We start from the raw sequence: 26,803 nt of genomic DNA, 5'->3' as shown, positions 1-26,803 counted from the left end.
TAGATGCTCAATAAATTTTATTTTTTCCGTTTGGTTTTGGAGCCCACTACCCCATTCAAAAAAGGAGCGATGGCACCTCGCTGGTATGTTTTGGAAGATCACCTTCTGTATTGAGAGTGGCTCGACACAAAGTTTGAGGACCCTGGAGGATAAAAGGCAGTCACCGTGTTATTGTTTCCTCTGGGCCCAGGTTATTTCTGCATAGCCTAGCAGCTCAATTCATACATAATTTGTTCCCATCCTGTATCTAGTTGCCTAAAAAAATACATATCAAAAGGAAATAAATTAGTAACGTAGTAGGAGGCACCAAGTACAGGTTTTCACATTCCGAGTAATCCAAGCTCTGGCCAGGGATCAGAAATGCCTTTCGACTGTCTTTATTCTACTGCCATCCTGTGGCCAGCCTGTGCCACTGCAGCACTGTGGCCGGATGTCACTGAGCATCTGTATCATCACTGTCGTCACTGTCTTCATTTTCCCCAGGAAGGGGCTCCCTGGGAGGAAAGGAGTGCAGTTGGAGGGTCGGCTGGAGGCCCCCAGCAGCGGGCAGGCATCCGATGTGCATCACCAGTCTTGGCTTGATCTCTGTTTGATGAACCTTAAGGACACATAGTATAGAACCAAGAAGCCACTGCTGATGGCAATGACGATGAGGTAGACGGCGTAGAGTGGGTGCGAGTTCAGGTCCATGGCAGTGACGATCTGGGGGCACAAACATCAGTGAGCGCCACTCAAACACAGTGCAGAGGCGTGTTTGCGTACATTTGTGAAAAAGAAATTTGGGTTAAAATCTGGGACCTTGGCTACTTACGACATCTCCTGGGAAGGGAATGGTGAGGTTGCCAATCTTCATGTAATACGTTTGTCCATTAAAGTGGATCTGCATCAGGCCCTCAAAACACCACCGCAGGAAGGACACTTTGGAAATCCACGCAGGGACTGAAAGCAACACGAGCCACTCGGGTGAGATGACCGCACTCCTCCCCTGCACATCCGGGGGGGTGGACGCTTCCCAGGAGAGAGGGCCAAGGTGGCTCTAAGCCAGGGAAAGCATGTCCTCTGAGGGAGCGGGGAGCGAGGACAAAAGCGCAAAGGTAGAGGAGGGCAGCCTGGGTGGGGATTGGGCCTGCGGGGTGGGGTGCCTGCAGGGTCCCCCACATGCCTGTCTACCAGCCTCTAAGGAGCCCGTCCTCTGCCACCACCAGCATGTGCTCGGCTTAACAGAGCTTGCAGGCTGTGGAGCCTTAGCAGCCTCGAACCAGAGATTAGTGAGTCTGAGCTTGGTGAGGAAAGGCCTTGCAGAAGAGAGGGCCTGTGGCGGGTGAGCAGAGGCTGACCAGCGGACACGGCGGGGAATGCCGTCCCCTTAGAGCCAGCGCGCGGGCTCAGGAGCGTACTGGGTGCCCCAGAAGAGCTGGGTCGAGGCGGCAGCCCCGGGAGGGTTTGAACAAGACAGTGGCAGGGATTTGCCCTTAGAAAGCTCACTCAGCCTGGGGGGAGAGTTGAGAGGGAAGTGGGAGGACCAGAGACTCAGAATGCAGACTACTGCCTTGTGATAGGGGCCAGCGAGCCAGGGGGACATTTCAGAAAGACCCGGGAGGAGGTTGACCTGCTTGCTGGTGAATGGGAGAGTGAGTGAGAAAGAGCCTCGAGGGTGGCTTCCGGGTGTTGGCCGTGGGAACAAGCAGCAGCAGCGGCACCTTCTCGGGCATGGGGACGAGAAGCAGCAGCTGCACCTTCTCGTGCAGGATCCCCTTGGCACACAGGGCAGCTGACAGGGGGCACCTGCTCCCAGAAGGGCCAGCCTTGAGTGGGACCTGAAGGTGGGGTCGTCACCTCTAGCTCGCAGGAGGCATGTTCTGGCCACAAGAGGCCCGGAGAAGCTTGGTCTGGCTAGGAGACACGGACCTCACCTGCCCACAGGTTGTCCAAGCTTATCATGAAGCCCCCAGTGAGGTAGAAGGAGTTGTAGAGCGCGTTGCCGAAGAAGGAGGACATGTGGAAGGTGGGGAGCAGGGCGGCGATGAACAGGGCCATGGTGCGGCAGCAGAAGACGACGAGCCACACCAGCAGGAAGTGCAGCAGGAAGGGCTCGGCGCGGGGCTGCAGGTCAGCCAGCCAGTAGGTGGACACCCCGTAGATGAGGATGTAGGCGCAGTGCTCCGGGAGCTCCCCCAGGACCTGCAGGGAGGGGCAAGGGCGGGCAGCGATGCCTTCACCACTCGCCATTATTTTTTCAGTGTTTAAAGGTAGCAATTCCCCAAGGTCACCGACTTCCCCTCCCGGCAGGGACCAGGCAAGGGAAGCCATGGGTGTGGGGCATAGGGTCGCAGGCACGGGCTCTCAGCTGGGGTCTCCCCTGGGGAGGACGGGAGCTGTTTCCACAGGGATTCAGCACAGCCCGTGCGACCTGCAGTGGGGGATCTGCTCTCCCAAGACCTGGTCCCCGGTCCCCTCCTGCCTGCCTGGACCTAGAGGCTGTGTGGCCTAGGGACAGTTGCACATCCTTTCTGAGCCAACATTTCCTGGAACGGAGGACAGTAATACGTGCCCGATCTGCTGCCCGCGGACCCGTGAGGCCGGAGGGAGGTGTTTCCCAGCTCGTCTTTCCTGGGTTGGTGCTGACCAGAAAAGGGTCATTCCTGGCCCGACTGCTGGGCCTTCATGGAAATGTTTTCAAAGTATCAGTTCTCTGTGACTCCCCTGGGGATGTGTTATCTGCGACCATAAGTGATGCACAGCCCCGTGGGGACAGCCTGGTCCCTGTGACGTGCCCGCCAGGCTCAGCAAACGCTGCCCTGTGATTTGTGTACAACGTGGTGCCCTCGGAGGCCACTCACTCTCAACCCTGGCAAGTCACCTTGGAGAAGAAATATGGACCGGCAGTATACAGCCCGTCTTCTAGCTCATGGTAAAGCATTGCCCTCTCCGAGTGACCTACAAGAGGGGAGAGAGGAGACAAGAAGAGAAGGAAAGAAGGAAATTAATTGACATATTACTGTTTTCAATTTTCCCTCAATACAACGAAAAACATTTATATTCTCTATGTTCTTGATTATTTCTAACATGCAGACACAATAAAGCCATCCTAAGTTAGATGTTTGGTCAGGCAAGTCGGATCAGGGAAAACCCTTTGCTTGTGCATTGCTGTCAAGTCGAAATACTGCTAGGATAGGCATGGCTAAGACTCATTGGGAATGTGCTTGAATTTGTGCACTAATATTAATGGGTGAACCTTAAAAACAATTATCATCTTTCATTGCACAATCAGGATGAAGTTATTCAGCAAACCCATTTTCCCCAGTGCACCAAGGACCCATGGCCTTTGCACCAGCTCAGAGGAGGGCCGACACCCTATTGCCCGGCTGCTCCGGGCAAGAGTCATGCGGGGGGGGGGACTGCACTTGCATTTGGCGATGACATCCAGGATCACGTTGAAAGGGACGAGAGCTCCGATCATGAACAAGAGGGCTGCCGTGTCCATGAAGGAAAGCTTGACGGCCCCGTGGCCGTAGTAGAGGAACCCGATGACCAGGGACATCAAGCAGGCCTCTACCCCGTGGATGAGAAGGGTCGGCAGGTCTCGGAAGTCATTGGAAATCTGACGACTTGAAAAACAAAATAAAGAGGTGCCACGGGGATAACTCATTCCGTCCCCGTGACTTTGGGGAAATCACTATCTCTGTGAGCCTCAGTTTATAAAATGGGGATAGTAATATCCATCTCACAGAGTTGCTGTGGGATTAAATGAGAGAATCGATGCAAGCAGGTATCCCATGGTAGGTACTCCATAAATGTTATTTTTTTCATCAGTTTACCAGTCTTGCAATTTTACTTCAAGAAATTTTCCTAAAGATTTTTAGACAAAAGCTTAAAAGTAATCTGAATGTCCATCAACGGGAACTTGGGTGAATGAGTTCTAGGTAAAGTCACACCAGGGAATGTCAAGCATTAGGATGGGCAAGGAAGACCTAATTGGGTGAGAGACAGAGAGGCTCCTCTAAGCGGCAAATACGCCAAGTATGAGTCCATCTGTGTCTTAAAATATAGGTGCTGGAAAACAGCTAGGAAGACACGCCCCGAGCAGTTGGCTCTGGTTTCCCGGGGGCGGCTGTGACAGGGACCTTCCCTCTCCTCGTGAGGCTCTCCTGTCTCGTCTGCATTTTTTTTTTTTTTACAATAATCCTAGGTTATTTCTAGGATCATGGGGCCAGTAAGGATATCTTAATCCCATTTTTAAAATATCAGTACAGACGCCGCTCTGCAGCATGCTGAGGCCGGCTGCTGGTCTGGGGATGCTGTGTTCTCAAATAATTGCAAGTTCTGCTTCCTCTTTCAAATTCACCATAGAAAGAAAGGGCTTAATCTGAGACAGCAAAGAGGTGTGGGGGGAAACAAAGGGACAGACATTACCGGATCAGCGTGGTGAATTGCTCCATGGCTCCAGGCAACTCGGTGGGCTCCGGGAGGAGCTCCGTGCCCTGCAGGGGGGCCCGGCTGTTGGACGGCAGAGGTGCAGCTGAGTCACAGGGCGGCTGCCTTTGGCGGGGGCCTCTGCACCCAAAGCCATCCAAGCCCGCCTTACCTCTCTGCACAAGGGTCCACACCCAGGTCCTTTGTCTCTGTTCTCCACAGAAAGTCACCAAAATCGTGCACTTTTTCTAGAAACAAGGCCGCAAGCGCACGAGCCTTCTCCCTGGTGGCCACTTCCTGCTCTCGGCTGCGCCTGTCGATGCTGGTGAGGTCCACTGCAAGCAGAGGGTGTGGGGCTGTGGGCGCCGGGGCGCTGGCCTCGGCTCCCAGGGAAGGGGCCCGGTGCAAACCAAGGCCGCAGTGCTGCATGGCCAGCCCTCAGGCTCCGGCTGCTCCCCGCCCTGGGGTGCTGCTCCCTGCCCTGGGGTGCTGCTCCCTGCCCTGGGGTGCTGCTCCCTGCCCTGGGGTGCTGATCCCCGCCCTGGGGTGCTGATCCCCGCCCTGGGGTGCACGGTGGGGTGGTCAGAGCAGAGAGGGGCCAAGACACCTTGCAGAGACAAGGCTCCCAGACCACAGGGCTGGCCACTCACCCTGCCAGGCCTCACCCATCTACAGGAAGGCCCTGCTTCGGGGGCAGGGTGGGCCAGTCAGAAGCGGGGAACGGTGGGGGAGCTATCTACACCGGCCCCAGCTCTGGGGACCACCACCCAGACTCAGAATGGGGGATACCCCCAGGACAGAGCAGGGGGCACTGGACCTGCAGAGCCAGGGGCCACGGCCCGGTCGCACACCGGCCCTTACTCCAGCTCTCCAAGAGGCTTTGGTCAAGAGCTTAGCCTCCAGGTCCGCCCGCCCGGGGAGAAGGTGGCTGGTCAGCGACAGGCGTGCAGTCTCGGCTCCTGGCTCTTCTATTTCTCACTCTAAATTACCAACGTGGCTGATGATGATTTGGCTTCCCAAGCAGCCTTCTGAGAAGGGCAGGCATTTTGTCTCACCGCCCGCTGGTCAGGGCTCCGTCCCCAAGTGGGGGGGGGCAGCACAACCAGCCTGAGAGCCCGCTGCCCAGCACCCCCTTCCCGAATACCCCCGGGGCTGCTGCCCTGTGGGGAGCGCTGGCAGCCCCAGAACCCGGCCCTGGGGCCCACGGGCGGCTGCCTTCAGCCACCAAAGGCCCCACAGGGCCAGGAAAGGAAGCCCCCCAGCACAGCCAGGGTCTTCCTAAGCCCTGTCCCCTCCCTCCAGGCCTCCTTCAGAGCCTTGCCTTGGGGGTGGCGTGGGGGGTACCTCACCTCTCTCCCTGTTTCCTCTTCCCATCTCCAGAACACATCTCAAGACAGGATAACGCCTGGGAGGGGTCTTGTAAACCGTGATGTCCTCCCCCCTCCCTCCCGCAGTGTGTGGGGCTGTAGCTCAAAACACCAGATTCTCTGGACATCCCCCAGCAAGTGGTTCCTGCACCCCGGGTTGGGGAGGGACGCCAGCCCCAGACCCCTCCACCAAAAAGAGAAAAAAAAGGAAGAGAGAAAGAGCAACAGAAGAAAGAAGGAGGGAAGGAAGGAGAGAGGGAAGGAAGGAGGGAGAGAGGTTTTCCCCCAGATATTCAGGCCTGTTGTGGCATGTGACTTCTCTTAACCCCTCTCCAGGGTTACTTTGGATCTCTGCTCGCCTGCCAGGCTGGCATGTGCACTCTGACCCCTTATCTCAGGGTGGCTGCCTTGGGAATGACAGGCTGGCCGGAAGCCAGGAGGGCACCTGAGCACGGGGAGGGAGGGTGACTGCCGTGTGAGTTCACACGGGGCTGAGGGCTGGTGGCCCGAGAGAGGCTCGTCCTCCTGGGGGAGGGAGTGAGAAGCTTAAGATGCTGGCGAGGAGCATGGGCAGCAGGGCCCGGAGCCAGGGGTAGGAGCTGGACACACGGGGTGGGAGTCCCAGTTCTGCGCCCTGCAGGTGAGCCACAATGAGCACGTTGTTCAGCCATTCCAGCTCCTTCCTACCTGTAAAGATGAGCTGGCCTTTACCTGGCAGGGCTGAGGGTTAAAGGGGAGACCCTCTGGATCCTGGGGCCTTTGGGCCCAGAGTATATCCTCAAGTAAATGTCCCAGTCATCATGTTAACTGGTGAGGACCTAGGAGGCAGGCTGGGCTCCTGAGCCAACTTGGCCCGTGGACCAGGTGACCCGAGCCACAACTGATGCTTCCCCTGGCCCTGGTACAACTGTCCACCAGTCCAGAGGCCACATCATTCCTCAGCAGTTGGAATCTGGGCTCCTGCTTTCCAGTGAGCACCCAGAAAGGCAGCCGTCCCCTGGAGTGATGGAAGTGACTCATGCTTCAGAGAGTGGCCACATGCTGAGGATCCAGGGCCCCAAGCAGGAAGCCAACCCTGGTGCTGGGCAGAGCAATTTTCATAGCTAGACATTCGTTGGCCAAGACTACCAAAAAGACCCTGCGATGGCTGTGCCCTGGGACCCCTCCACCACCCAGCACCTTCAGCTCCCTGCCCTAGAAGGGGGCACTAGAGAATCTGGCCAAGGCATTCTAGAAATTGATCCAAATCCTCTTGGATTCTATCCTTTCCAGCCTTTGGAACTACCAAAGACTGGATAGGATAAATTTCTTACCTATTGTGCACAAAAAGTGTACCATATTCGTCAGAAGCTGTGTCACCCTCCCCCCAAAGGTCCTTATTTTCAGCATTTGAGACTTTGCAAACAGACCCATGGCCCACAGCGCCCTCTGCCCACTGCCTCCTTTCTTATCCCTCTTCTGAAGCCTCTGAGCCTTTCTCCCCTAAATCTTTTTTTCACCAAGCTCTGACAGCGCTGAGGCCGTGGGGACAGCTGTGTCTGAGCCCTGCCCGCCCTCCCGGCTCACCATAGAAATCAGCAGGGTTGCTGTAGCGAGGACAGGGGTGGCCGATCTCTGTGAAATACTGGACCATATGCTGGGCTGCCCCCAAGTAGAGGGTGGTGCCCGACGTCATCAGGAGGACCAGATCGAAGAGCCTGAAGATGTCGGAGCGCGGCTGGTGGAGGGAGATGAGCACCAGCCTGTTGCCTTTGGCCAGCCTGGACAGGGTTTTCACCAGGTTGTGGGCCGTGAAGCTGTCCAGCCCAGAGGTGGGTTCGTCCAGAATGAGGATTCCTTCCCGGCAGAGGAGAGGAGCCCGGTGAGTCAGCACCGGCCAAGCCAGGGCGGGCCACGCAGGCCTCTCGTCCTCCCCCGGGCACCTGCGCCCCTCACCTGGGTTCCACAGAAGCTGCACCCCAATGCTGACTCTCCTCCGCTCGCCCCCGGACACCCCGCGCACGGCCGCGTTGCCCAGGCGCGTGTCGGCGCACTGCCGCAGGCGCAGCTCGGCGATCACGTCGTCCACCTGCGCGCAAGGGGCCGGGGCTGCGGGGGCCGCCTCCAGCCTCGCTCGGGACAGCGGGTACTGGGGCTCGGTTATAAAACACCTGCTCCTTTGGTCGAGTGTTAAAGTGAACGAGGGCAGCTCTAGCACTTTTCCCCCCACAGTAATGCTTGTTTGCAGGATTCTATCCACAGATCTCAGCAGGTGCTTTGTGCTCAGCACAATATTGGGGACGTGACCAATTAACAGGGACTGACAACTGAGGTCCCTGCTGGTATGCAGGATCAGTAAACAATACATTTGTTTACTGTAAACAAATACATTAACCGCAAATGTTGACAAGGGCCGGGAAGGCACTGGCCTAGGGCTGAGGTGGTCCATGAAGGGCGCAGGGGGCCATTTACAGGAAGTCTGAGGGATATGGGCAAAGCTGGCTGCTCAGACTCTGCCTGGAGCTGGGTCAAGAATCAGGGAAGGGAGGTGGGAGGATGTCGTGGCTTCTCGGACCCCAAGGGGTCAGTTAGTTACCCTTTTGTTGCGCTGGGCCTGGGAGAAGGTTCTGGGTAGGCGCAGCTGTGCCACAAAGGCCAGCGTCTCGCGGACGGTCAGGTTGGGGAGCAGCTGATCGTGCTGGCGCACGTGGGCCACGTACTTCCTCACCAGCTGGGACGTGCTGGGCTGCCCGTTGATCCAGATTTGGCCCGACTTGATCTTGCCGCCCTGACCTCGGCCGGTGAGCACATCGAGCAGCGAGGCTCTCCCACAGCCTGCGGAGCCCCCAGAGATGTCCTGAGGGCAGAGCTCCTGTGGGGGCTAGCCCCGAAGCTGCTGCTCCCCACACGCTCTCCAGCCACCCGGGACAGCGCCATCCTGGCATGAGCCACCTGCCCAAGAGAAGGTGGCCTAGCCCTAGACGAGGGGCTCTTAACCTTTTTGCCCCACGGACCCCTTTGCCAGTCAGGTGAACACCGTGGACCCCTTACTAAGTCCACACCATACTGTGTATTATTTAATAAATAATCACACCTGCACCAACACGTCCCCACAAGAATGATGTTTTTTTGAATTTCAATTCAAGGTCACGGATAACCCCTGCCCTAGATAGAGGGTCCCAGCACCTCCCCTGGAGCTCCAGCTTTGAGCCAACCTAGGGGGCTCAGGCCACATCAGCCAGTGGCAGCCGAGGAGAAGTCTGCCTGAGCCTGGAGCGCTGGCCCCCTCCCATCTCCCCCAAACCAGGAGGACTGGTGTTAATTGGCCTAAAGTGTAACTATTTTTGGCTGGCAAACCTGCTAGCAATGTCTCATCATTCAACATGGTTTGGCTCAGAAGCCGGCTCTGTAGGAAGGACTAAATTGGAGCATTAATAGGATGGCTTTTAAAAATGCAAAACCAGGACCTATTTTGAGAAATAAGGGAGGGGGAAAATGAAGAAATAATAGAGGTGGAAATAATTCTTGAACTATATTACAGGGTACGCTTGTGTTCGGCATTTCCTTGCACCCGTCTCTCTCTTATTTTTCTCAGAGGTATTTTTTATTCTATCTTAAAAAATGATCCATTACGCACAAGTTCACACCATCCTTGTGTGAATGACATATCAATTGTTAGTCTGGGGAAGTGAGTGTCAGATTGGATCAACTTCCCGAAAGCATGATCATCTGCTCTTTCATCGGCAGCTATTTAAGATGTGCATGTGAATTGGGTTCAAGCCCTGAGAACACCTTCCTGCAAAAAGGCTGGGGACGAGGTCTGTACAATTCCCCCTGGTGGGATTTTGGTTTCCTTGCTGTGTTTTCTTGGAGAATAGCAGGTTCGAACAAGGGAAAAGCCAGTACACAACAGACAATGAGTCCTCCTTGCCACGTGCTGCCTGCAGGCAGCCCCTTGAGCACCACAGAGTCAGCAAAATTCCAGGAACATCCTCCTGTGTCCTTCCGCTGACCACCCAGGAACTTCCAGGGAGGAGAGGGAGCTGCCCACTGGCTCTTGGGTTTAAGGTCCCAAAGAACTTCAGTGAAGCACAATAATCGGAGAGGAACCAGGTAGAGGCTCCCTGCTCAGCCTGGGACACGAGATCCAGACTGGGAGTACAGGGCACTTTGCAAACATTCACAGGGACCCTGGGATTCCCAATCAGAGGGCAGGAAGGCCACATTCCCTAAACAAAACATTGTGAGGGAAATGGATAGATTTTCCAGAGAAGGATGCCTCCTGCATTTGGGCAGATGCTCTGTGAGCCAGGATGAAACATCCACAGGCATCCAAGACCTTATAAAATGGCTAGACTCCAAATCAGTAAATTCAATAATCACAAAACACTTTTGGAATTGCTGATTCTGTAGAATAAGCTAGAATGCCTGGAGCTGTTTATTCATTTGTTTATTTAAAAATATGGCCAGCATTCTATTATAAGTATAATTGATAAACCTTTCTAAGGAATAATTTTAATAATTTTAGCCAAATAAACATGAAGTTACAAAAAAACTGAACCTGGACTCAAAACACTTGGGAGTGGGGAGCAAAGGGTGGCTCAAGTAGAGTGCCCACCTCCCTGATTCAGTTTCTGGTGCCTCCTGAATAAACAAAAACAAGCAACATGCAAAACAGACGAAAAAACCAACTCGGGGAAGCTGATGTAGCTCAGTGTTTGAGCTCCAGCTTCCCACATATAAGGTCCGGGGTTCAATACCTGGCCCCCAGTACCTCAAAAACAAATAAACAAACAAAAATCCAATAACACTTGGAGGCTTCTCTACCTGCTCTGAACTTACTTTCCTCCACCGTAGGTCAGGGATACCACAGCAACGGGTCTGTATGTAGCAACAAGTTTGTATGTAGCAACAATTAACCATGGTGACTCTAAAGCTTTGTGGAAGTACCTACTGATAAGGGCCCAGGTGCCCTTTAGATGCTCAATTAATGATGAAATGGCAGATTTAACCAGAAAAGGCACCAGGAGTTATAAACAAAAGTAAAGTAAGCCTATGAAATAATCTTTTTCTCTCTCGTAGGTCAGAATCGCAGGGGTAGGGGCAGGAATGGGAGGGACTTGATGTGGGCTTATAAATCTTGTTACAAAGTGCATTTATACACATTACCTCACTTGCTCTTTGGTTAGACAATAAACAAAACTCTATCAGAAGACAGTCACAATTTGGAACAAGTGTTCAAGTAGTTGAGTAATCTTTACCTCTGGAAATTATTAATTGAAAAGAAAAAGTGCACACTCTCTCACTACGTAAGGGTGTCACAGGGAGAAACACACTAATCTGAGAATCAGATTAAGATTCTAGTTCTGGTTTTGCGTTAAGATGTGTCCTTAAATTGGTGAATCTTCAACTTGTCTAGTCTTTAGCTCCTCATCTGTAAAATAAAGGTATGTGTATAGGAAAGTTAGAGAAAACTTCGGGGCCTGAAAATTACAAAAACAAAACAACAACAACAAAAAAACCCACAGAATCAAAGTGGCAAATGTGTCACAGTACTGAAATGACTTCTAATTGTTTTAACTAGAAGATATGGTTTTCAATGGTGGCCTGTGAACAAAGAACTTTGTCTTAGATCCAAGATGAGGAGAGGAAACTGAGGCCAACAATAAAGCAGGAACCTTGACCTGCTTTAACCTACACAATAGAATAAACGAGGTAACAGCATTGCCCACCATCAAAGAGAGGCAACAAGGGAGTTTGTCTGTCTTGGCTAGAATGTGGTGGAAAAAAAGAAGTCACTCTTAACAATGCAAACCTATAAGCCCATCTGCACACAGATTTGGAGCTTGAGTTTACATTACCTGTGTCATCCAGGACACCTCAGTCTGGTGCAGTAGCAGTGCACCAAAGAGTCTGTCTGGCAGGGACAAACACAAATCCTCACTTGAAAGTTGTATTCTCAACTAAGACTACAGAGAATTCCCAAGAAGCCCAGCTGAATATGAGTGCACATTCCAAAATTACAAGATACATAAGGCTACAAGTCATCATAAGCAAGTGTCAGTAGAAATAACATATAGCAGAAATAGACCCTAAGGGTCTTCAAATAGTGTAATTATCAGACAAAATATAAAGCATTTACATTAAAGATATTCAAAGAAATAAGAATACCTTGAGTAAGGAACAATACACTATCAAAAAAGACCAGACAGATCTGAAAACGAACCAAGTAGGATCTCTAGAAATGAAATTTTATTAAAAGTAAAAAGGAAAATGAACAGCTAAACAGCAGATTAAACATAGTCTGAAGTTATAAAAATTAGAATAGAGGCATTGAGGTGGAAATGCAGAAGGAAGTTAATAAAGTGGGTAGAATAAGAAGGACTATTGTATATCCCATATGATTTCCATGGAAAGAGTAAAGAGAATGGGGGAAGAAAATATTTGAAGAGACAAGAGCTAAAATTTTTCTCGAACTGAAGAAAATATGAATTCTCAGAATCAAGAATCTCAAAAAACTTTAAACTGGATAAATAAAATTAAATTCACATTCAGACATATCAAAGTGAAACTTCAAAAAACAAGGCAAAAAGAAAATTTTAAAAGCAGACAGAGGGATGTGGAGAGATAGGAATACTTATTCACTGTTGGTGGGAATGCAGAATGGTACAGCCACTGTGGAGGACTGATTGGTAGTTCCTAAAGAAGTTTAATATAGACTTGCCACGTGACCCTGTAATACCACTACTGGGTATATACCCAGAAGAACTGAGAACAGTGACATGAACAGACGTCTGCACATCAATGTTCATAGCAGCATTATTCATAATTGCCAAAAGTTGGAAACAACCCAGGTGTCCACCAACTGATGAATGGATAAACAAACTGTGGTATCTTCCCATGATGGAATATTATGCAGCTGTAAGAAGAAATGAAGTTGTAAAGCATATGACAATGTGGATGAACCCAGAGGACATCATGTTGAATGAAGCAAGCCAGACACAAAAAGACAAATACTGTCTGATTGCATTACTGTGAACCAAACATATTGTGTAACATACTGTATGATTTTTAAAAATTTATATTATTCAGTATATTTAATTGAGAAATATGTTTTTAATCAACTGTGTTTTCTTTTTCTTTTTAATTATTGTTTATATTTTCAATTATTAAAGGTACAAAATAAAGTTAAAAAAAAAAAGCCGACAGAAGGAAGCAGATGTGGCTCAAGCGATTGATCTCTCACCATATGGGAGGTCCAGGTTTGGTTCCTGGTTCTTCCTGGAAAAGATGAGCAAGATAGCAAGCTGGCACAATGGACAGGCATGGTGAACTGATGCAACAAGGTGACACAACAAGGAGACACAGAGGAAAGACAATGAGAGACACAACAAAGCAGGGAGCTGAGATGGCTCAAGCAATTGAGTGCCTCTCTCCCACATGGAAAGTCCCAGGTTTGGTTCCTGGTGCCTCCTAAAGAGAGGATGAAAATGCACAAGAATTCACTTTTGGGAAGCGGACTTGGCCCAGTGGTTAGGGCATCTGTCTACCACATGGGAGGTCTGCAGTTCAAACCCCGGGCTTCCTTGACCTGTTTGCAACTGGCCCACGTGCAGTGCTGATGTGTGTAGGGAGTGCCCTGCCACGCAGGGGTATCCCCGTGTAGGGGAGCCCCACATGCAAGGAGTGCGCCCCACAAGGAGAGCCACCCAGCATAAAAGAAAGTGCAGCTTGCCCAGGAATGATGCCACACACACAGAGAGCTGACACAACAAGATGACGCAACAAAAAGAAACACAGATCCCCATGCCGCTGACAACAACAGAAGCAGACAAAGAAGAACACACAGCAAATAGACACAGAGAACAGACAACTGGGGCGGGGGGGTGGGGGGGAGAAAAGTAAAAAAGTAAAAATAAATTAAAAAATAAAAAAATAAAAAAGAATTCACTTTTACAACCCCTTATTAGCCAGAGGCTATACTCAGAGTCTAACCTCCTCCCCTCAAACTAACACTTTCCCACCTATTGATGTACTGTATAAAATCACATCTGCATCTTTCACAAGTGGGCTGAGGTCTAATCTTCAGACCCCCTCCATTGGGAGACTTTCCCAATAAACTCCTGCCTGCCTGCAAAAAAAAAAAGAGAGAGGATTAAAAAAAAGAAGAAAAAAAGTATGAGCAGACACAGAGAGCACACAGCAAATGGACACAGAGAGCAGATAGCAGGCACAAAACAATAAGGGGGGATAAATAAATAAAAAGAAAAGCAGACAGAGAGGAAAAACCAATTTCTACACAGAAAAAATTCAACTGGTAGTAGACATCATATAAGCATTAAAGGAATCCAAAAGACATTGGAATAATACCTTCCAAGTACTGAGAGCAAATATATGTTATCCTAGTATGGTATACCCAGCTAAACTATCATTAAAAGAACTAATAAGATAAGGACAGGGTTTTTTTAGCTAAATAAAATCAGAGTTTATCAACAACAAGCCCTTACTAATGGAAATGGAATTTTGAAGTTTCTACCTCAAGAAGAAAGAAATTAAATCCAGAGAAAGACACTGCAATAGAAGAATGAATGATGAACAAAGAAATTGGTAAACATGAAGGTAAATTTAAACAAACATTGGTGGTATAAAATAATTACAATAATAGCTAATGGGGGGGGGTAAAAAAAATACCAAGGAGGGAATGAAAATTCCAAGCAATTACATATAGAAGAATGTGATGTTTGGGAAAGCATCCTTGAGTCCTTTTGTTGTTCTGGAGGATCATGAAGATAATCAACTGACCTAGATGACAATGTACATGCTGAAAAGATTAAACACTAAAATAATGATAAAATAGAGGAGAGAACTGGTAGAGGGAAAGAAAGTTGAACTAAAGTGAGGAAAATGAACACTGTACTCTGAGGTCCCTTTCAGCTCTGACATTCTGTAATATTTGATTTGGTTCAGGGAAGTGACCATTTGAGGCGATTCAAGAATCTGAATCTCTGTAGATGGTTGAAGGTTGCTCTAAAACTCAGATGGACCATCTGAGAAGTGAGAGTTGTGGTGGGGGCTATGCCTCCCAGCTATCCGATCATAACTGGGAATCTGGTTGTGGAGAGAAAGATCTGTACGAGTGCCCCTTGTGGTTGGAGGAGTCTCTTGGACGGAACACTCAGTTCCGAAACTGCATTATGATCTTGGGTAAGGTTTTTGCCTTATCTCAAAACAGTTGTTAACTAAAGACAGAAGCTCTGGCTGCATCTTCGGGTGGCCAAGAGGCACAACCATGACCCTTTAGCATAACAACAAAAAGCAGCTACCTAAGAGCTAGTAAATGCAGGAGCCCACACTTGAACCCAGTCAGTCTGAGCAGAACCTGCTCTCCAACACTCTGCTATATTATTCCACGAGTCAGCAAATAGTTCTGTAGGAAGCATGCATTTGTCCAAAAGTCCATTTTTGCATGCCCGGAGAGAGAAAAGCCATTGCCTACTATTTTCTTTAGTGGTACCTGAGCTCCCTATGATGGCCAGCATCTGCCCACTTCTCACTTTGAAGCTCAGGTTCTGGATGCCCAGCTCACAAGAGTCCTGGCTGTTGTGTGATGTCCAAGGCATCTTGAACTGGGCCAGCTGATTAAACCAAGGCACCTGAGAGGCCATGTCCACCTATGGGAGAAATCAGAAGTTCCCTCAGAGAGCTGAAGAAGAGGGCTTCAGCAACTTCCGTGTAGCAGCTCTGTGCCCAACGTGGCTCCTCCCAAGAGAGGACATCCCTCTGCTGATAAACAATAGGCCTAAGGTGTCCCCATCCAGGTCCTACCAAACGTGGAGGCTGGACCATGTGAAGATCCTAAAGCCATCATCTGATGATAAGAGGGATAGAGAGCATGTGCAATAGAGAACAGAAACAAAAATATAGCCTAAAGGCAATTACTGCCTTCAATTAGTAATAATAGTAATTTATTAATAATTTACTGAGTGCCTATTATGTGCAAGGCACTATGTGAATGGCTTTATATCCATTATGTCATTTGATCCTCACTGCAAACCTGCAGCAGAGGTGCTATAATGATTCCTGTTTTACAGATGAGGCTCAGAGCTGTTAATTAACGTGCTCAAGGTCACACAGCTAGTAAGTGGCAGGGCAGAGAAAGGCTGTGGTGTGGCTCATCAGCTTCTTCTAACTCACACTCACAGGAAGCCAGGCTCAGGCCTCAGAGGTTTGCCATCCCAGGTACCTCCATGTTCCGTCTGGGTAACAGGTGGTCTGCCCCTGGGCAGGTGTGGAAAATAGGGCTCTTAAAATTCTACCAGGGGGTTTCTGAGAATCTTTGCAAGGCCAGTGGTCCTTGTGCTCTGGATGTTTTATTAGCTTTGGGAACAATATATTTTACAATTTAAAAAATGATAGAAAAACTGGTGAAATCCAAGTAAGGATATAGTTCAGTTCAGTATTGTATCATTGTTAATTTCCTAGTTTTGGAAACTGTACTGTGGTTATGCACAATGTTAACACTGGGAGATGTAGGGCAAAGGGTATGTGGGAACTCTGAAAAATTTTTGCAACTTATCCAAATGTTTAAAATTATATAAAAATATAAAGTTAAAAAAGTTAGAGATTTTTTTTCCCCGTAGGCCCACACAGTTTATTTTATGTTGTTAACAAGAATCCCTCTCTCATTTTATGCCTTTCAACCTCCAGCCATAACCTGTGCCATTGAAGAGTGAGGGCAGTCACCGAGGTGCTTGCACCCAACATGCGGGAGGCTCAGGGCGGGCTGGACTCTGTCCCTGCCCTGTGCTTGGGGGCTGAGGGCCCTCAGAGCAGGCCTACCCTTCCCTTCCGCTGCCTGCCCCCTCCCCTTACGCCCACTGGAGGTCAGGCGCACCCCTACCTGGTAGCTGAGGTCTCGGACCTCCAGGGTGTTGGACTGGCCTCTGTAGGTGAAGTATAAGCTGTTGTCACTTTCAGAGGAGAACAAGCTGTCCTGCAGGCCCTGCTGGGAGACATGACAGGTGAGGGGCTTCTCTGGAAGCCACTGAGGACATAAAGGAGTCAGGAGGGGGAGACCCGAGAGGTGGGAGCAGTAGCTAGTGTGGCTGAGATCCTTAGCTGGCAAGAAGTGGGTTTGTGAGGTGGCGCTCCAGGGCTCTGAGGAACAGCAGCATTGATGAGGGCGCATCTCACTCACTACGAAGAGGGCTCCCCCCAGGACAATTCCTGGTTCCAGAGAACCTCAATCTCAGGCAGGGTGGAAACTGAACCCAAAAAGCCTCTGGTGAAAGCTACCCATACTCTGGGCTGGAGAGAGCTTTGTGGGCCTCTGTGTCCTGTGAAGATCTGAGCTGGGAGTTGGCAAGCCCTCTGCCTTTAACTTTCTCTTCTCTTCTCTGGGTTAATATCTCCTAGGTACAGACATTGCATACCCAGCCTGTGAGAGGAAAACAGCCATTAACAAGTAAGTAAACGCTCAATATTTGGGAAGACATCATCCTGAGAAAAGTCCCATCTTATTTTTTGTGAGGAGCTTTGCACAACAAAGCCATTAAAAATGCTGCTGGGGGATTTAAGAGGAAGTCCCCATCATCACCATCACCATCATCACCATCATCATCATCATCATCATCATCATCATCATCACTGTTGTCATCTTTGTCATGTTGTGGTGGTATATTTGAAAATACATCAAACAGATCAGTGTTTGATGGTATCGGCTGATACCTTTGCCTGGTATTAACCATTTGCAGATCTGAATTCCACATTTAGCTGAAATAATTCTACTGTTTTACCAATCCCATTATTTAAATCACTGAGGCACAAACAAGGAAGCACCTGACTTCTCAGGTTTCAGCTTTTGAATGCATTAATTTTCCTTCAGTTTCCGTAGTGTAGGAAAAAGTACGTATTCACTAACGAGTTGCCACCAACTTGAGTTTTCCTTCATGGAGCTGCCATTCTCACACTGACTCCTTCCTTTGGCCAATTAATAGAGCATCAAACAAAACTTTATTGGGAGCCCACATCAGACCTCAGGCCTAGTTTGGGATATGGTGGCGAAAAAGACAGCCCTTGAGAAGCTTGCATTTTAGTGATCAAGACAGGTCAGGACAGGGGCAGGTTGGCCTCAACCTTCTAATCATCTTTTCACTGAGTACAACACACTCCTGGGCCTTACGTGAAAATAACCAGACTGAAACATCCCAGGGTCTCTTTGTCAAAGCGACCCTGCAATGGCGGGGGAAAGGCCCTTGGGTGGTTCTGGACCAGTGGAGGTGGAGGGAAATAAACGCATCGCCTTTCAGGTGACCGTCTGCCGTGGGTCATGATGAGTAGCACCCAGAGTTCCAGGAGAGAATGGAAAACCGCAGACCACTGCTCCTTACATTGTCTAATGTTTGAACTATTACCACAAAGCCCCCAAATTATACAGAAATACATGTATACGCAATCCAAAAAAGGGGTTATCTCTGGAGAAGAGGGAGGGGGTGCAAGGGGGAGGGGTACGTGGTGAGAGTGCGGGGGAACCTTCAAGCTACTGGTAATTCTTTAGTTGAGTGGTACATACATGGGAGCTCACTATTCTTTAAACAGCCTTTTTCCAGAGTATTTCAAAATATACTTTCAAATTGAGAGAGCAAACCCATGAGCAGGACTCCAGAGTCCCCCCACCACCACCACGCCCCCCAGCCGCCAAGGCCTCCAAAGCAGGTGTGGGAGGAGAGGGTAGCTGTGGAGGCGATCAGAGGGTCTATGCCCTCAGAGATGGACAAGAGGCTCCTGCGGAGGTCAAGAGCAGCTCAGACGCTGCAGACGCTCCGCCAGTTCTGCCCAGCCGCCCTCCCCACCTCCACCTACACGCTGCCTGGTTGTTCCACTTTGTTTTGTTAGACTGTTGGAAATCCTCTCAGTTGCTCAGAGATTCCTCTGGGCTGAGAGGTATCCTGCTTTAACAATAACACAAATATCCAAAGGAGGGATACGGGGCCATTCATCGCTGGGTGTGAGATGATGACTTAGCTCAGACCGTTGCCTCCAGCTGGCGCCTGGCCCAAAGCTCCCCGGGCTAGATTTCGAGGTGGGGAGTTGCTGAGGAAGGGAGGTGGGTGTTGTGGAACCTGGAATAGTTTGTGGAGGTATCAGCAGGCTCTACTCTGCGGTGCTTTGAGAGGGGCTGGCGGGAACGAGGTGTTGGAGAGAGCTCCCTGCACCTGCATCGCAGGTTTGCTCGGCAGCCCCCGTCTCTGTAGGCTGAGGAGGGCTGTGTGGCCCGCCAGGGACGCCAACCACTGCCCGAGGGACTGTGCCTCTCGGGAGCTGCTGAGGAAAGTCAATTTTCTGAAGGAGAAAATTCATTCCTGGGTTGGGGACCACCTCTGCTCCATTTTGAAATATTTTCCTTGGTTCCCAAGAAGGATTTGTTAGATTCTTCCCGAGGTTTTGACAAATTCTCTGTATTTTTCAAATACTTAAATATCTGTTCGGCTGACATCTTAATCAGTATGACTGTCAGAACATCACTTGATTTTCTGACGGGTGACACCCTGAAAAGCAAAAGCAGGTTTATTTGTAGGTAACCAGCTCGGCTCCTGCTGGGCTACATTGTAATTTCTCCCTTGTATTAACTTCTGATCACATGCCTGAGTCAGAATCATAGTCTAGAAGGAGCCCAGGGGCACAGAGCACAGGTTTCTTGCTCTCACCTGCGGAGCTGTGCCTAGAGCTGTCTCAGGCCGGTCTTGAGGAAGGTTACAGGGTTTGTTCCTGCCTATGGGGGGGATCCTGGGCTGGAGGGGCAGCTGTTGTGTGTGTGGGGGTGATGCACGTGGGGTGAGCAGGCCATGGGGGTCCACACAAGGCCATGTGGGCAGGGAAGGGGGCCTGGCTCCGGGCTTGAGCTGGAAGCCAGTTCCCCTGTGCCTGCCTCTACATTCTAGCTTACCACTCCAAAGACCCCAAGGCTTTCCCCTTTCAAACCTGGCCTTCCAAGTTGTTAGGCAGAAATACATGTCAAGGTAAAAGGATTAAAAATATTTTATGGGGAAGTGAATTTGATCCAATGGTTAGGGCGTCCGCCTACCAATGGGAGGTCCAGGGTTCAAACCCAGGGCCTCCTGACCCGTGCAATGAGCTGGCCCATGGTCAGTGCTGATGCGCGCAAGGAGTGCCGTGCCATGCAGGGGTGTCCCCCGCGTAGGGGAGCCCCATGCACAAGGAATGCACCCCATAAGGAGAGCTGCACAGCGCAAAAAAAGTGCAGCCTGCCCAGGAATGGTGCCACACACATGGAGAGCTGATGCAGCAAGATGACACAACAAAAGGAGACACAGATTCCGGGTGCCACTGACAAGAATACAAGCGGACACAGAAGAACACACAGCAAATGGCCACAGAGAGCAGACAACGAGGGGTGGGGGGGGAAATTAAATAAAAATAAATCTTTAAAAAAAAAAAAAGAGGTCCTGGGGAGGCAACCCAGGACCTTGTATATAAAAAAATATATATGTATATATTTTACTCTTTTTTAGCTTGTTGGTAACTTAAATATCTAAGCATGTGATAAGTGGCCACAAAGGTTAGGGGCGCTTCAGTAACAGGAGCTGGGAAAAGCAACTTGGGAACGACACACATTTCCAGGTGCTAGATTTGGGCAGTTCTTTGTCTCCCAAGCTGTGGCGAATTGTCAGACCTTTGGGGCAGAAAGTGTCCCTTAAGCCACTACTAACTCTGCATCCTCACTGGGCTCCAAGCACGGCCTTCCCGGCTCACGGGTGTCATTTCCAGACAGAGGCTGGCGTCCTGGGGTTTCAGAGGGCAGAGGCGGTGGCGGCTGGCCTGCGGAAGGCCAGACCTAGCAAGCCCAGGCCGGGGCAGGTGACCCCGCCTTCCCTCTTGGGGGTGGAGTCCTCATCCATTCTTGTCTCTCTGTCCTTCCTCCTCCCACAACACGGGAAGCCACAGGGAGGGGCAGGGTGAGGGAGGCAGCTGCTTCCTTTCCCTCTTCTAATTTAGCCCGCAGCTTCAAATCCCACCCACAAAGGCTATTTCTTGAGTAAACATTTCTCAGATAAAATGAGCAGGGGAGCCTTGTGCCTCCACCTCTGGGCCACCTGGCTGTCACCTGCTCCTGCTCACTCCAGGATCTTACCATGGCCTGCTGTGGCCATAGATTGAGCCTAAATTCTGATGTTCCCTCACACGTCGTCTGCCATCCCGTTTCATCACTTTATAGCCACACGGACCAAGGAGCCACCCCAGAGTCCCTGGTACGTGTGAGCCCAGCTCTGTGACCAAGTCTCATTTGGAAAAAGCCACATCAGCCAGTGCCAACGAGAACATTTCCCAGAGGAGCGCGCCTGGGATAGGCGGTGACCTCAGAGACCCCAGCCCTTGAACCCGCTCCCCTCGCCTTTTGAATCCCAGGAGCCGAGGCCTGGGTGTTGTTCTGGGGGTGAGTTAGGCAGGGGGATCCTGAGGGAGGAAAGGAAGGCCCCGCTCCCTCCGCCCCCTGAAGCGAGGCGCTCCCGTGGCTCACCGAGGCCTCCTGCGGCGCAGCCCCGCACCGCGGCCCTCTCTCCGCTGGGCCCTTCTCAGCCATGGGGTGTCTCTGCCCGCTGCTGCAGCTCCCCTCGGAGCTCTTAGCTCTGCCTAGAGCGGCGGGTTTCTCTCTTGCCCGGAGCTGGGCAGCCTCCAGGCCTCTTGCTGCGCCCGTCTGTCTCTCTCCCAGCGCTCCTCCCTGGCAAGCCCTCTCACAAACACACGCTGGCTAAAGTGCCCACTGTCGAGATAAGGACGCTCTGGCTAAAGGTACATCAGATAACGGCACCGCCGGGCCAAACCCGAGGCCCGCAGTCGGGAAGGCCTGACAGGGGATTCCAGGGCCAGGCCAGGAGTAGGCGGAACGGTCTGAGTTGACTCTCCAGAGAAGCCGCTCTGGGGAGGGCCAGGCCACCAGAAAATTCGCCTGCCTTTACTACCCGTCAGCCATGAGCGGGCTCCCACCTTGGGCCCCGGCGGGGACCTTGGGGCTCGAAGTACAAAGAGGCTCTCAGGGCTCCCCAGAGGAGGTTCCGGCAGCGGCTTCAAAGCCCCGACACAGCCTGGGCATTGTGCACGTCTCCTACAGTGTCAGGTGAGGCCGATGCCTGCGTCCCTTCTCCTCCCCCTGCTGGGATCTCGAACCTGGGCTCTGGGCCTGGGCCTGGCCCAGCGGCGCGGGGGCCTGTCACTGCCGGCTTGCCTAGCCGCTGGGGGCATGCAGGGAGGCTTTGGACTTCCTCCCCAGCGGATCGGGTTGGGAGCAGGGCAGGAGGGTTGCCACTGGGAAATGAGGGGCGACATCCTGTGGCCCCTCCTCCTGCCCAAGGCGGGACCAGGAAGCTGTAAAAACTGCGATGGCAGAGCCCTGCCTGTGCCCGGATGTGCCTCTCGCCCCTCCGGTCCCCCGCCTGAGTTCTGTGAGTGGAGAGTTTTGGGAAATGGGGACAGAATGAAGCCCCGTGAAGGGACAGGTTGGCCTGAGGAATAAGCAGGGTCCCGTTGACCACGTCCTGGCCAGGCGAAGAGGGTGCTGGGCAGGAGCTTTAGGGAGATGCGCGCTGCAGTCGCTGCCCCGCCAGGTACTATGGATGGGGACAGGGAGGCTAAACCACGTTTAGGGACCCGTCCAGAGAGAGAGCTGGGATCAGCGCAGGGGCAGAGTTGGCCCTCCAGGACCCCGCACTGCCTTTACCCCTGCCGGTTTCCTTTCAAGCCACCGAGTCGGGCCCTGGTGGAACGTCACATCTTGCCGGCAGCGGTGGGACCGGCAGATCCTCAAAGACGTGTCCTTGTACATGGAGAGTGGGCAGATCATGTGCATCTTAGGGAGCTCAGGTAAGCTTGGGAAGCAGTTCTCTAAATGCCCATGAGCATTTGGAAAAGGTTTTGGCTTGATTTAAACACCACAATGAGGAAAGAGATTTAAGTGGTAGCAAGAAGGCCACAGGTTTGATATTAGAAGGAAATCCAGGGTAGCCAGTGTAGCTCAGTGGGTAAGCTCCGGCTTTCCACATGCAAGGTCCCGGGTTCAATCACCGGCCCTCAGTACCTCAAAAAAACAACACTGGAACCTGGTAGCAATGAGAAAGCTGATGAAAAAGTCTTACAACAGGTAGAAAGTCCTGCCTAACATGTAACATGTAAAGTCCTGTTTCAAGGCATGGACCGTGCCGGCCACAGCAGGGTGCTCAATAAACACAGTTTCCCTCATTTGTACCCTGCTGGACACAGGTAAACACAGGTGCCCACTCAGCCCCATACTGATGTCATCAGCTCTTTTTATTTATTTATATATATATTTAGGAGGTACCGTGGATTGAACCCAAGGCCTCATACATGGGAAGCAGGCACTCAACCACTTGAGCTACATCCTCTCCCTGATCAGTTCTTTTTTATTATGATGTATTTCAAACATATAGACAGGAATAGAGCATAATATAAAGAATGTTCATGTCTTAACATCTGGCTTTATCAAACGTTAACATAATACCATATTTATCTCAGATCCTTTTCTTTTTTAAGGAATTGAACATTCCACTGAGACCATCTGTGTGCCCATTCCCTGCCCCCATCCTCCTCTTTCCCAGGAGTGACCACGTTTGAGCCTGAATTCAGTGTTTGTCTTTGTGTCCCTCCCTCTGTCAGCCACTGCCCCGGGAGGGGTGTGACCTTGGGTGAGGCCACTTCTCCTAGCAGAAGGCAATGCCCTGTGGGGGTTAGCAGCGGATAGTGCCTGCAGCTGGGGGAAGGACGTGTTGGCCTTGAAAAGGGGATCTGTGTGGCACAGCACCCAGTTTACCACACTGGGTTACCGTGCATATTTTAAGAACAAAAGATTCTGATAAATTGGCTTCACAAAAACCTCTTGACTGAGTTCTGGCTTCTGAGGCGTTCACATTTATTGCCACTCTCCGCTTGCATTCCTTTTCTCATAGGTGGTTGCTGTAAGTATGTGATGCCAGTTTAGCATGTCAGTCTCTTTAGACCCGAGCTATGAAATCCATATCCACTCACTTTCCTGCAAGTGGACATCTGGATGGAATAGTAGTGTTGTTAAGATTAAATGAAAAGGAATTCACTGACTACAACTATTGGACTTTCCCGAGATTTCCTGTCAGTTCTTATTTCCAATTTAAATCATTTCTAACTACACTTATGTACCATAACAGCTAGAGTCATTTTTAATTTTCCTTTTGATATATAATTTACTTCTTTAAAAAAGAGAGCTGAGTTATCCTTTCAATAATTTGTCATTAGTTCATTACATTCCATGGGTAGAATATAAAAAGGGTGGCATATAGGACACATCTTGGGAATTGAATCCACCCCCTCAGGAGTGTGTCCCACAGGCCAGTGTCCCACTTTATGCCTATTTCAGCAGGTGTCCCTGATCTGGGGGCCCATGGACTGGCTTTTTTTTTTTTTTTTTTAAGATTTATTTTTAATTTATTTCTCTCCCCTTCCCCTCCAGTTGTCTGTTCTCTGTGTCCAATTGCGTGTTCTTCTTTTTTTGTCCACTACTGTTGTCAGCGGCACAGGAATCTGTGTTTCTTTTTGTTGTGTCATCTTGCTGCATCAGCTCTCCGTGTGTGCGGCACCATTCCTGGGCAGGCTGCACTTTTTTTTGCGCTGGGCGGCTCTCCTTACAGGTGCACTCCTTGCGAGTGGGGCTCCCCTACGCGGGGGACACCCCTGCGTGGCACGGCACTCCTTGCACGCATCAGCACTGCGCGTGGGCCAGCTCCACACGGGTCAAGGAGGCCCGGGGTTTGAACTGCGGACCTCCCATGTGGTAGATGGACGCCCTAACCACTGGGCCAAGTCTGCTTCCTGAACCGGCTTTTGATGACACCTAATCATGGTGGTTTTCTGATAGTGTCTATCCTTTATAATGAATATGAATTCCCAGAAGAATTCAAGTTCCTCGAGGCAGGAGCTTTGTCTTTGAATTTTTCCTGCTGTATTCTCAACACCTATTGAGCACGTGCTCAATAAATGTTTCTTGAATGAATTAATCACCTATAGCATCTCATAAGATGACATGATTTCATTGGTGTCTTATCTCGAGCAGCACAATCTATCAAATCTTCACCCGTAAGGCCAAAGTTGACTGTGCACGTTCAAAGTCTCTCTAGAGCGTGGTCTAACACACAAGTCTGCATAGGGTTACTTAACACTCCAGAAAAGGAAACCTCCTATGACTCATGATACACTATTGATTAGGGCACAGACTTTGGGCTGGATGCTCCCTTGCAGAAGATAGTTTGATTACAAATGATTTCTGTCCTGATAGAGAAGATAAGCTCAAAAGCCTCAGTTTTATTGCCCTGTAAGGCATTAACCATGTTTGTGTCTAACTTTGCTGTCTTATTCCAGTCTTTTTTCCACTGACTGTACATATCAGTTTCTTGTATTTGTATCCTTTTTTGGGGTGGAGTGGGAGGGAGTTGGGGTATCTAAAATTTTTCTAATTGTGATAACATATACATATAAAATTTCCCATTTAACCACTTTGAAGTATACAACCCAGTGGTGTTAAATTACATTCACAATGCTATGCCAACATCAAAACTATCCGCTACCAAAACATTTTCATCACCTTAAACAGACACTCTGTACCAATTAAGCATTAATTTCCCAGCCCCCATCTTCACCCCTGCTCCTAATAACCTGTGTTCTTATTTTTGACTCTATGAATTTACTTGTTCTATTTATTTCATTTAAGTGAGATCATACAATATTTATTTGTCCTTTTGTGCCTTGCTTATATCATTCAACATGATGTCTTCAAACTTTATCATGTTATGCAGCATTTTCTTGTATCCTACTGATATTAATTCCCTCATTAATGAGTTAATAAATATTTGGCATATTTTTAAAAACTGCATTAGTTATATGTAAAAAATCATCCAGAACTTAGTAGCTTAGAACAACATAAACCTTTTATCTCTTAGGGTTTCTGTGGGTCAGAGATTCAGAAGTGACTTGGTTGGGCTGTTCTGTCTTGTGGTCTCTAATGATGTTGTAGTCAGATGTCACCTGGAGCTGCTAATATTGGAAGGCTTGAGTGGAGATAGAAAAGGTACTGCTAAGGTGGCTTCTTCACATGATGGCTGGCAAGTTGGTGCCGGCTGGTGGCAGGAGGCCTCAGTTTTGGTCTATGAGAGGACTGCTGGAATGTCCTTCTGGCATAACTCTGGCTTCCCAGAGTGAGTGATCCAGGAGCCAAGGTGAAAGCTGTGGTGGCTTTTATGACCTAGCCTGGAAGTCCCACACTGTTACTTCTGCTCTATTCTGTTGGTTCTACAGGCCTACCAGCATTTGGGGTAGGACGGATCTTCACGAGGGCAAGGATACCAGGAGGCCAGGATCATGGAGTCATGCCATCCATTTTGGCAAAGATTATTTCTGAATTAAGACAGAGCAGTGCAGTAGGTGTTCAAAATGGAAAATCTTAGAAACACTGTCTCACAACCCTCTTGGGGACCAACTTTAGCATTTAGGTGGTCTCAGGGAGGCTAAAACTCATTTGGAGTGCCTCAAGTTAGACCCAAATTGTTTCCTTGGGATTTTTTTTAAGGAACAGGGCCATCTCAGACCTAAGGAAAAAGAAACAAAGAGTTTCCTTAACAATTTGGAATCACTGGGGCAAACATAGCTAGGTACCATAAGAGGTAGTTGGAAGTAGAAAAAAAGTGCTTTGTGATCCATTGTTTTTTGTTTTTGTTTCTGTTTTTTTTCTTAAAGATTTTTAATTATTTATTTATTCCCCCTCCCTCCCCACCAGTTGTCTGCTCTGTGTCCATTCACGATGTATTCTTCTGTGTCTGCTTGTATTCTTGTCAGCAGGACTGGGTATCTGTATCTCTTAGTTGTGTCATCTTGCTGCATCAGCTCTCCGTGTGCGCAGCGCCACTCCTGGGCAGGCTGCACTTTTTTTGTGCTGGGCGGCTCTCCATATGGGACACACTCCTTGCGCGTGGGGCTCCCCTGTGCAGGGG

General features: G+C 50.0%; 2 protein-coding genes across 5 annotated transcripts in view; one reads left to right on the top strand and one right to left on the bottom strand.

The window, feature by feature from the left end:
• On the bottom strand, window positions 1–21,637 carry ABCG8 (ATP binding cassette subfamily G member 8). 3 transcript variants are annotated; one of them, XM_023588058.3, is made up of 13 exons: window positions 21,298–21,637; window positions 16,660–19,306; window positions 15,274–15,430; window positions 8,356–8,594; window positions 7,716–7,848; window positions 7,347–7,616; window positions 4,586–4,748; window positions 4,414–4,497; window positions 3,409–3,608; window positions 2,861–2,937; window positions 1,914–2,181; window positions 812–939; window positions 1–702 (listed from the first exon to the last, which is right to left on the bottom strand). In XM_023588058.3, the coding sequence occupies exons 2-13, from the start codon at window positions 16,945–16,947 to the stop codon at window positions 565–567; spliced, it is 2,145 nt and encodes a 714-aa protein (XP_023443826.1). In that variant the 5' UTR covers window positions 16,948–19,306; window positions 21,298–21,637; the 3' UTR covers window positions 1–564. The 3 variants fall into 3 exon arrangements, with proteins under 3 accessions (XP_023443826.1, XP_004447360.1, XP_004447361.1); XM_004447303.5 differs by having other exon boundaries at window positions 16,660–16,764; window positions 21,298–21,635; XM_004447304.4 differs by having other exon boundaries at window positions 16,660–16,761; window positions 21,298–21,635.
• ABCG5 (ATP binding cassette subfamily G member 5) overlaps window positions 20,851–26,803 on the top strand; it is a 29,035-nt gene continuing 23,082 nt past the window's right edge. The window contains exons 1-2 of one of the 2 annotated variants that reach the window (XM_004447306.4): window positions 20,851–21,894; window positions 22,516–22,637. In XM_004447306.4, coding sequence (XP_004447363.1) covers window positions 21,749–21,894; window positions 22,516–22,637 — 268 coding nt within the window. In that variant the 5' untranslated portion in view covers window positions 20,851–21,748. Of the gene's footprint in view, window positions 21,895–22,130; window positions 22,220–22,515; window positions 22,638–26,803 lie in introns of those variants that run through there. The other variant, XM_004447307.5, reaches the window with a different exon arrangement.

The sequence above is a fragment of the Dasypus novemcinctus genome, chromosome 17, assembly GCF_030445035.2.
Source record: "Dasypus novemcinctus isolate mDasNov1 chromosome 17, mDasNov1.1.hap2, whole genome shotgun sequence".
Taxonomy (NCBI): domain Eukaryota; kingdom Metazoa; phylum Chordata; class Mammalia; order Cingulata; family Dasypodidae; genus Dasypus; species Dasypus novemcinctus.
The sequence above is the reverse complement of the archived record's forward strand: the minus strand, read 5'-3'. Positions and strand labels throughout refer to the sequence as shown.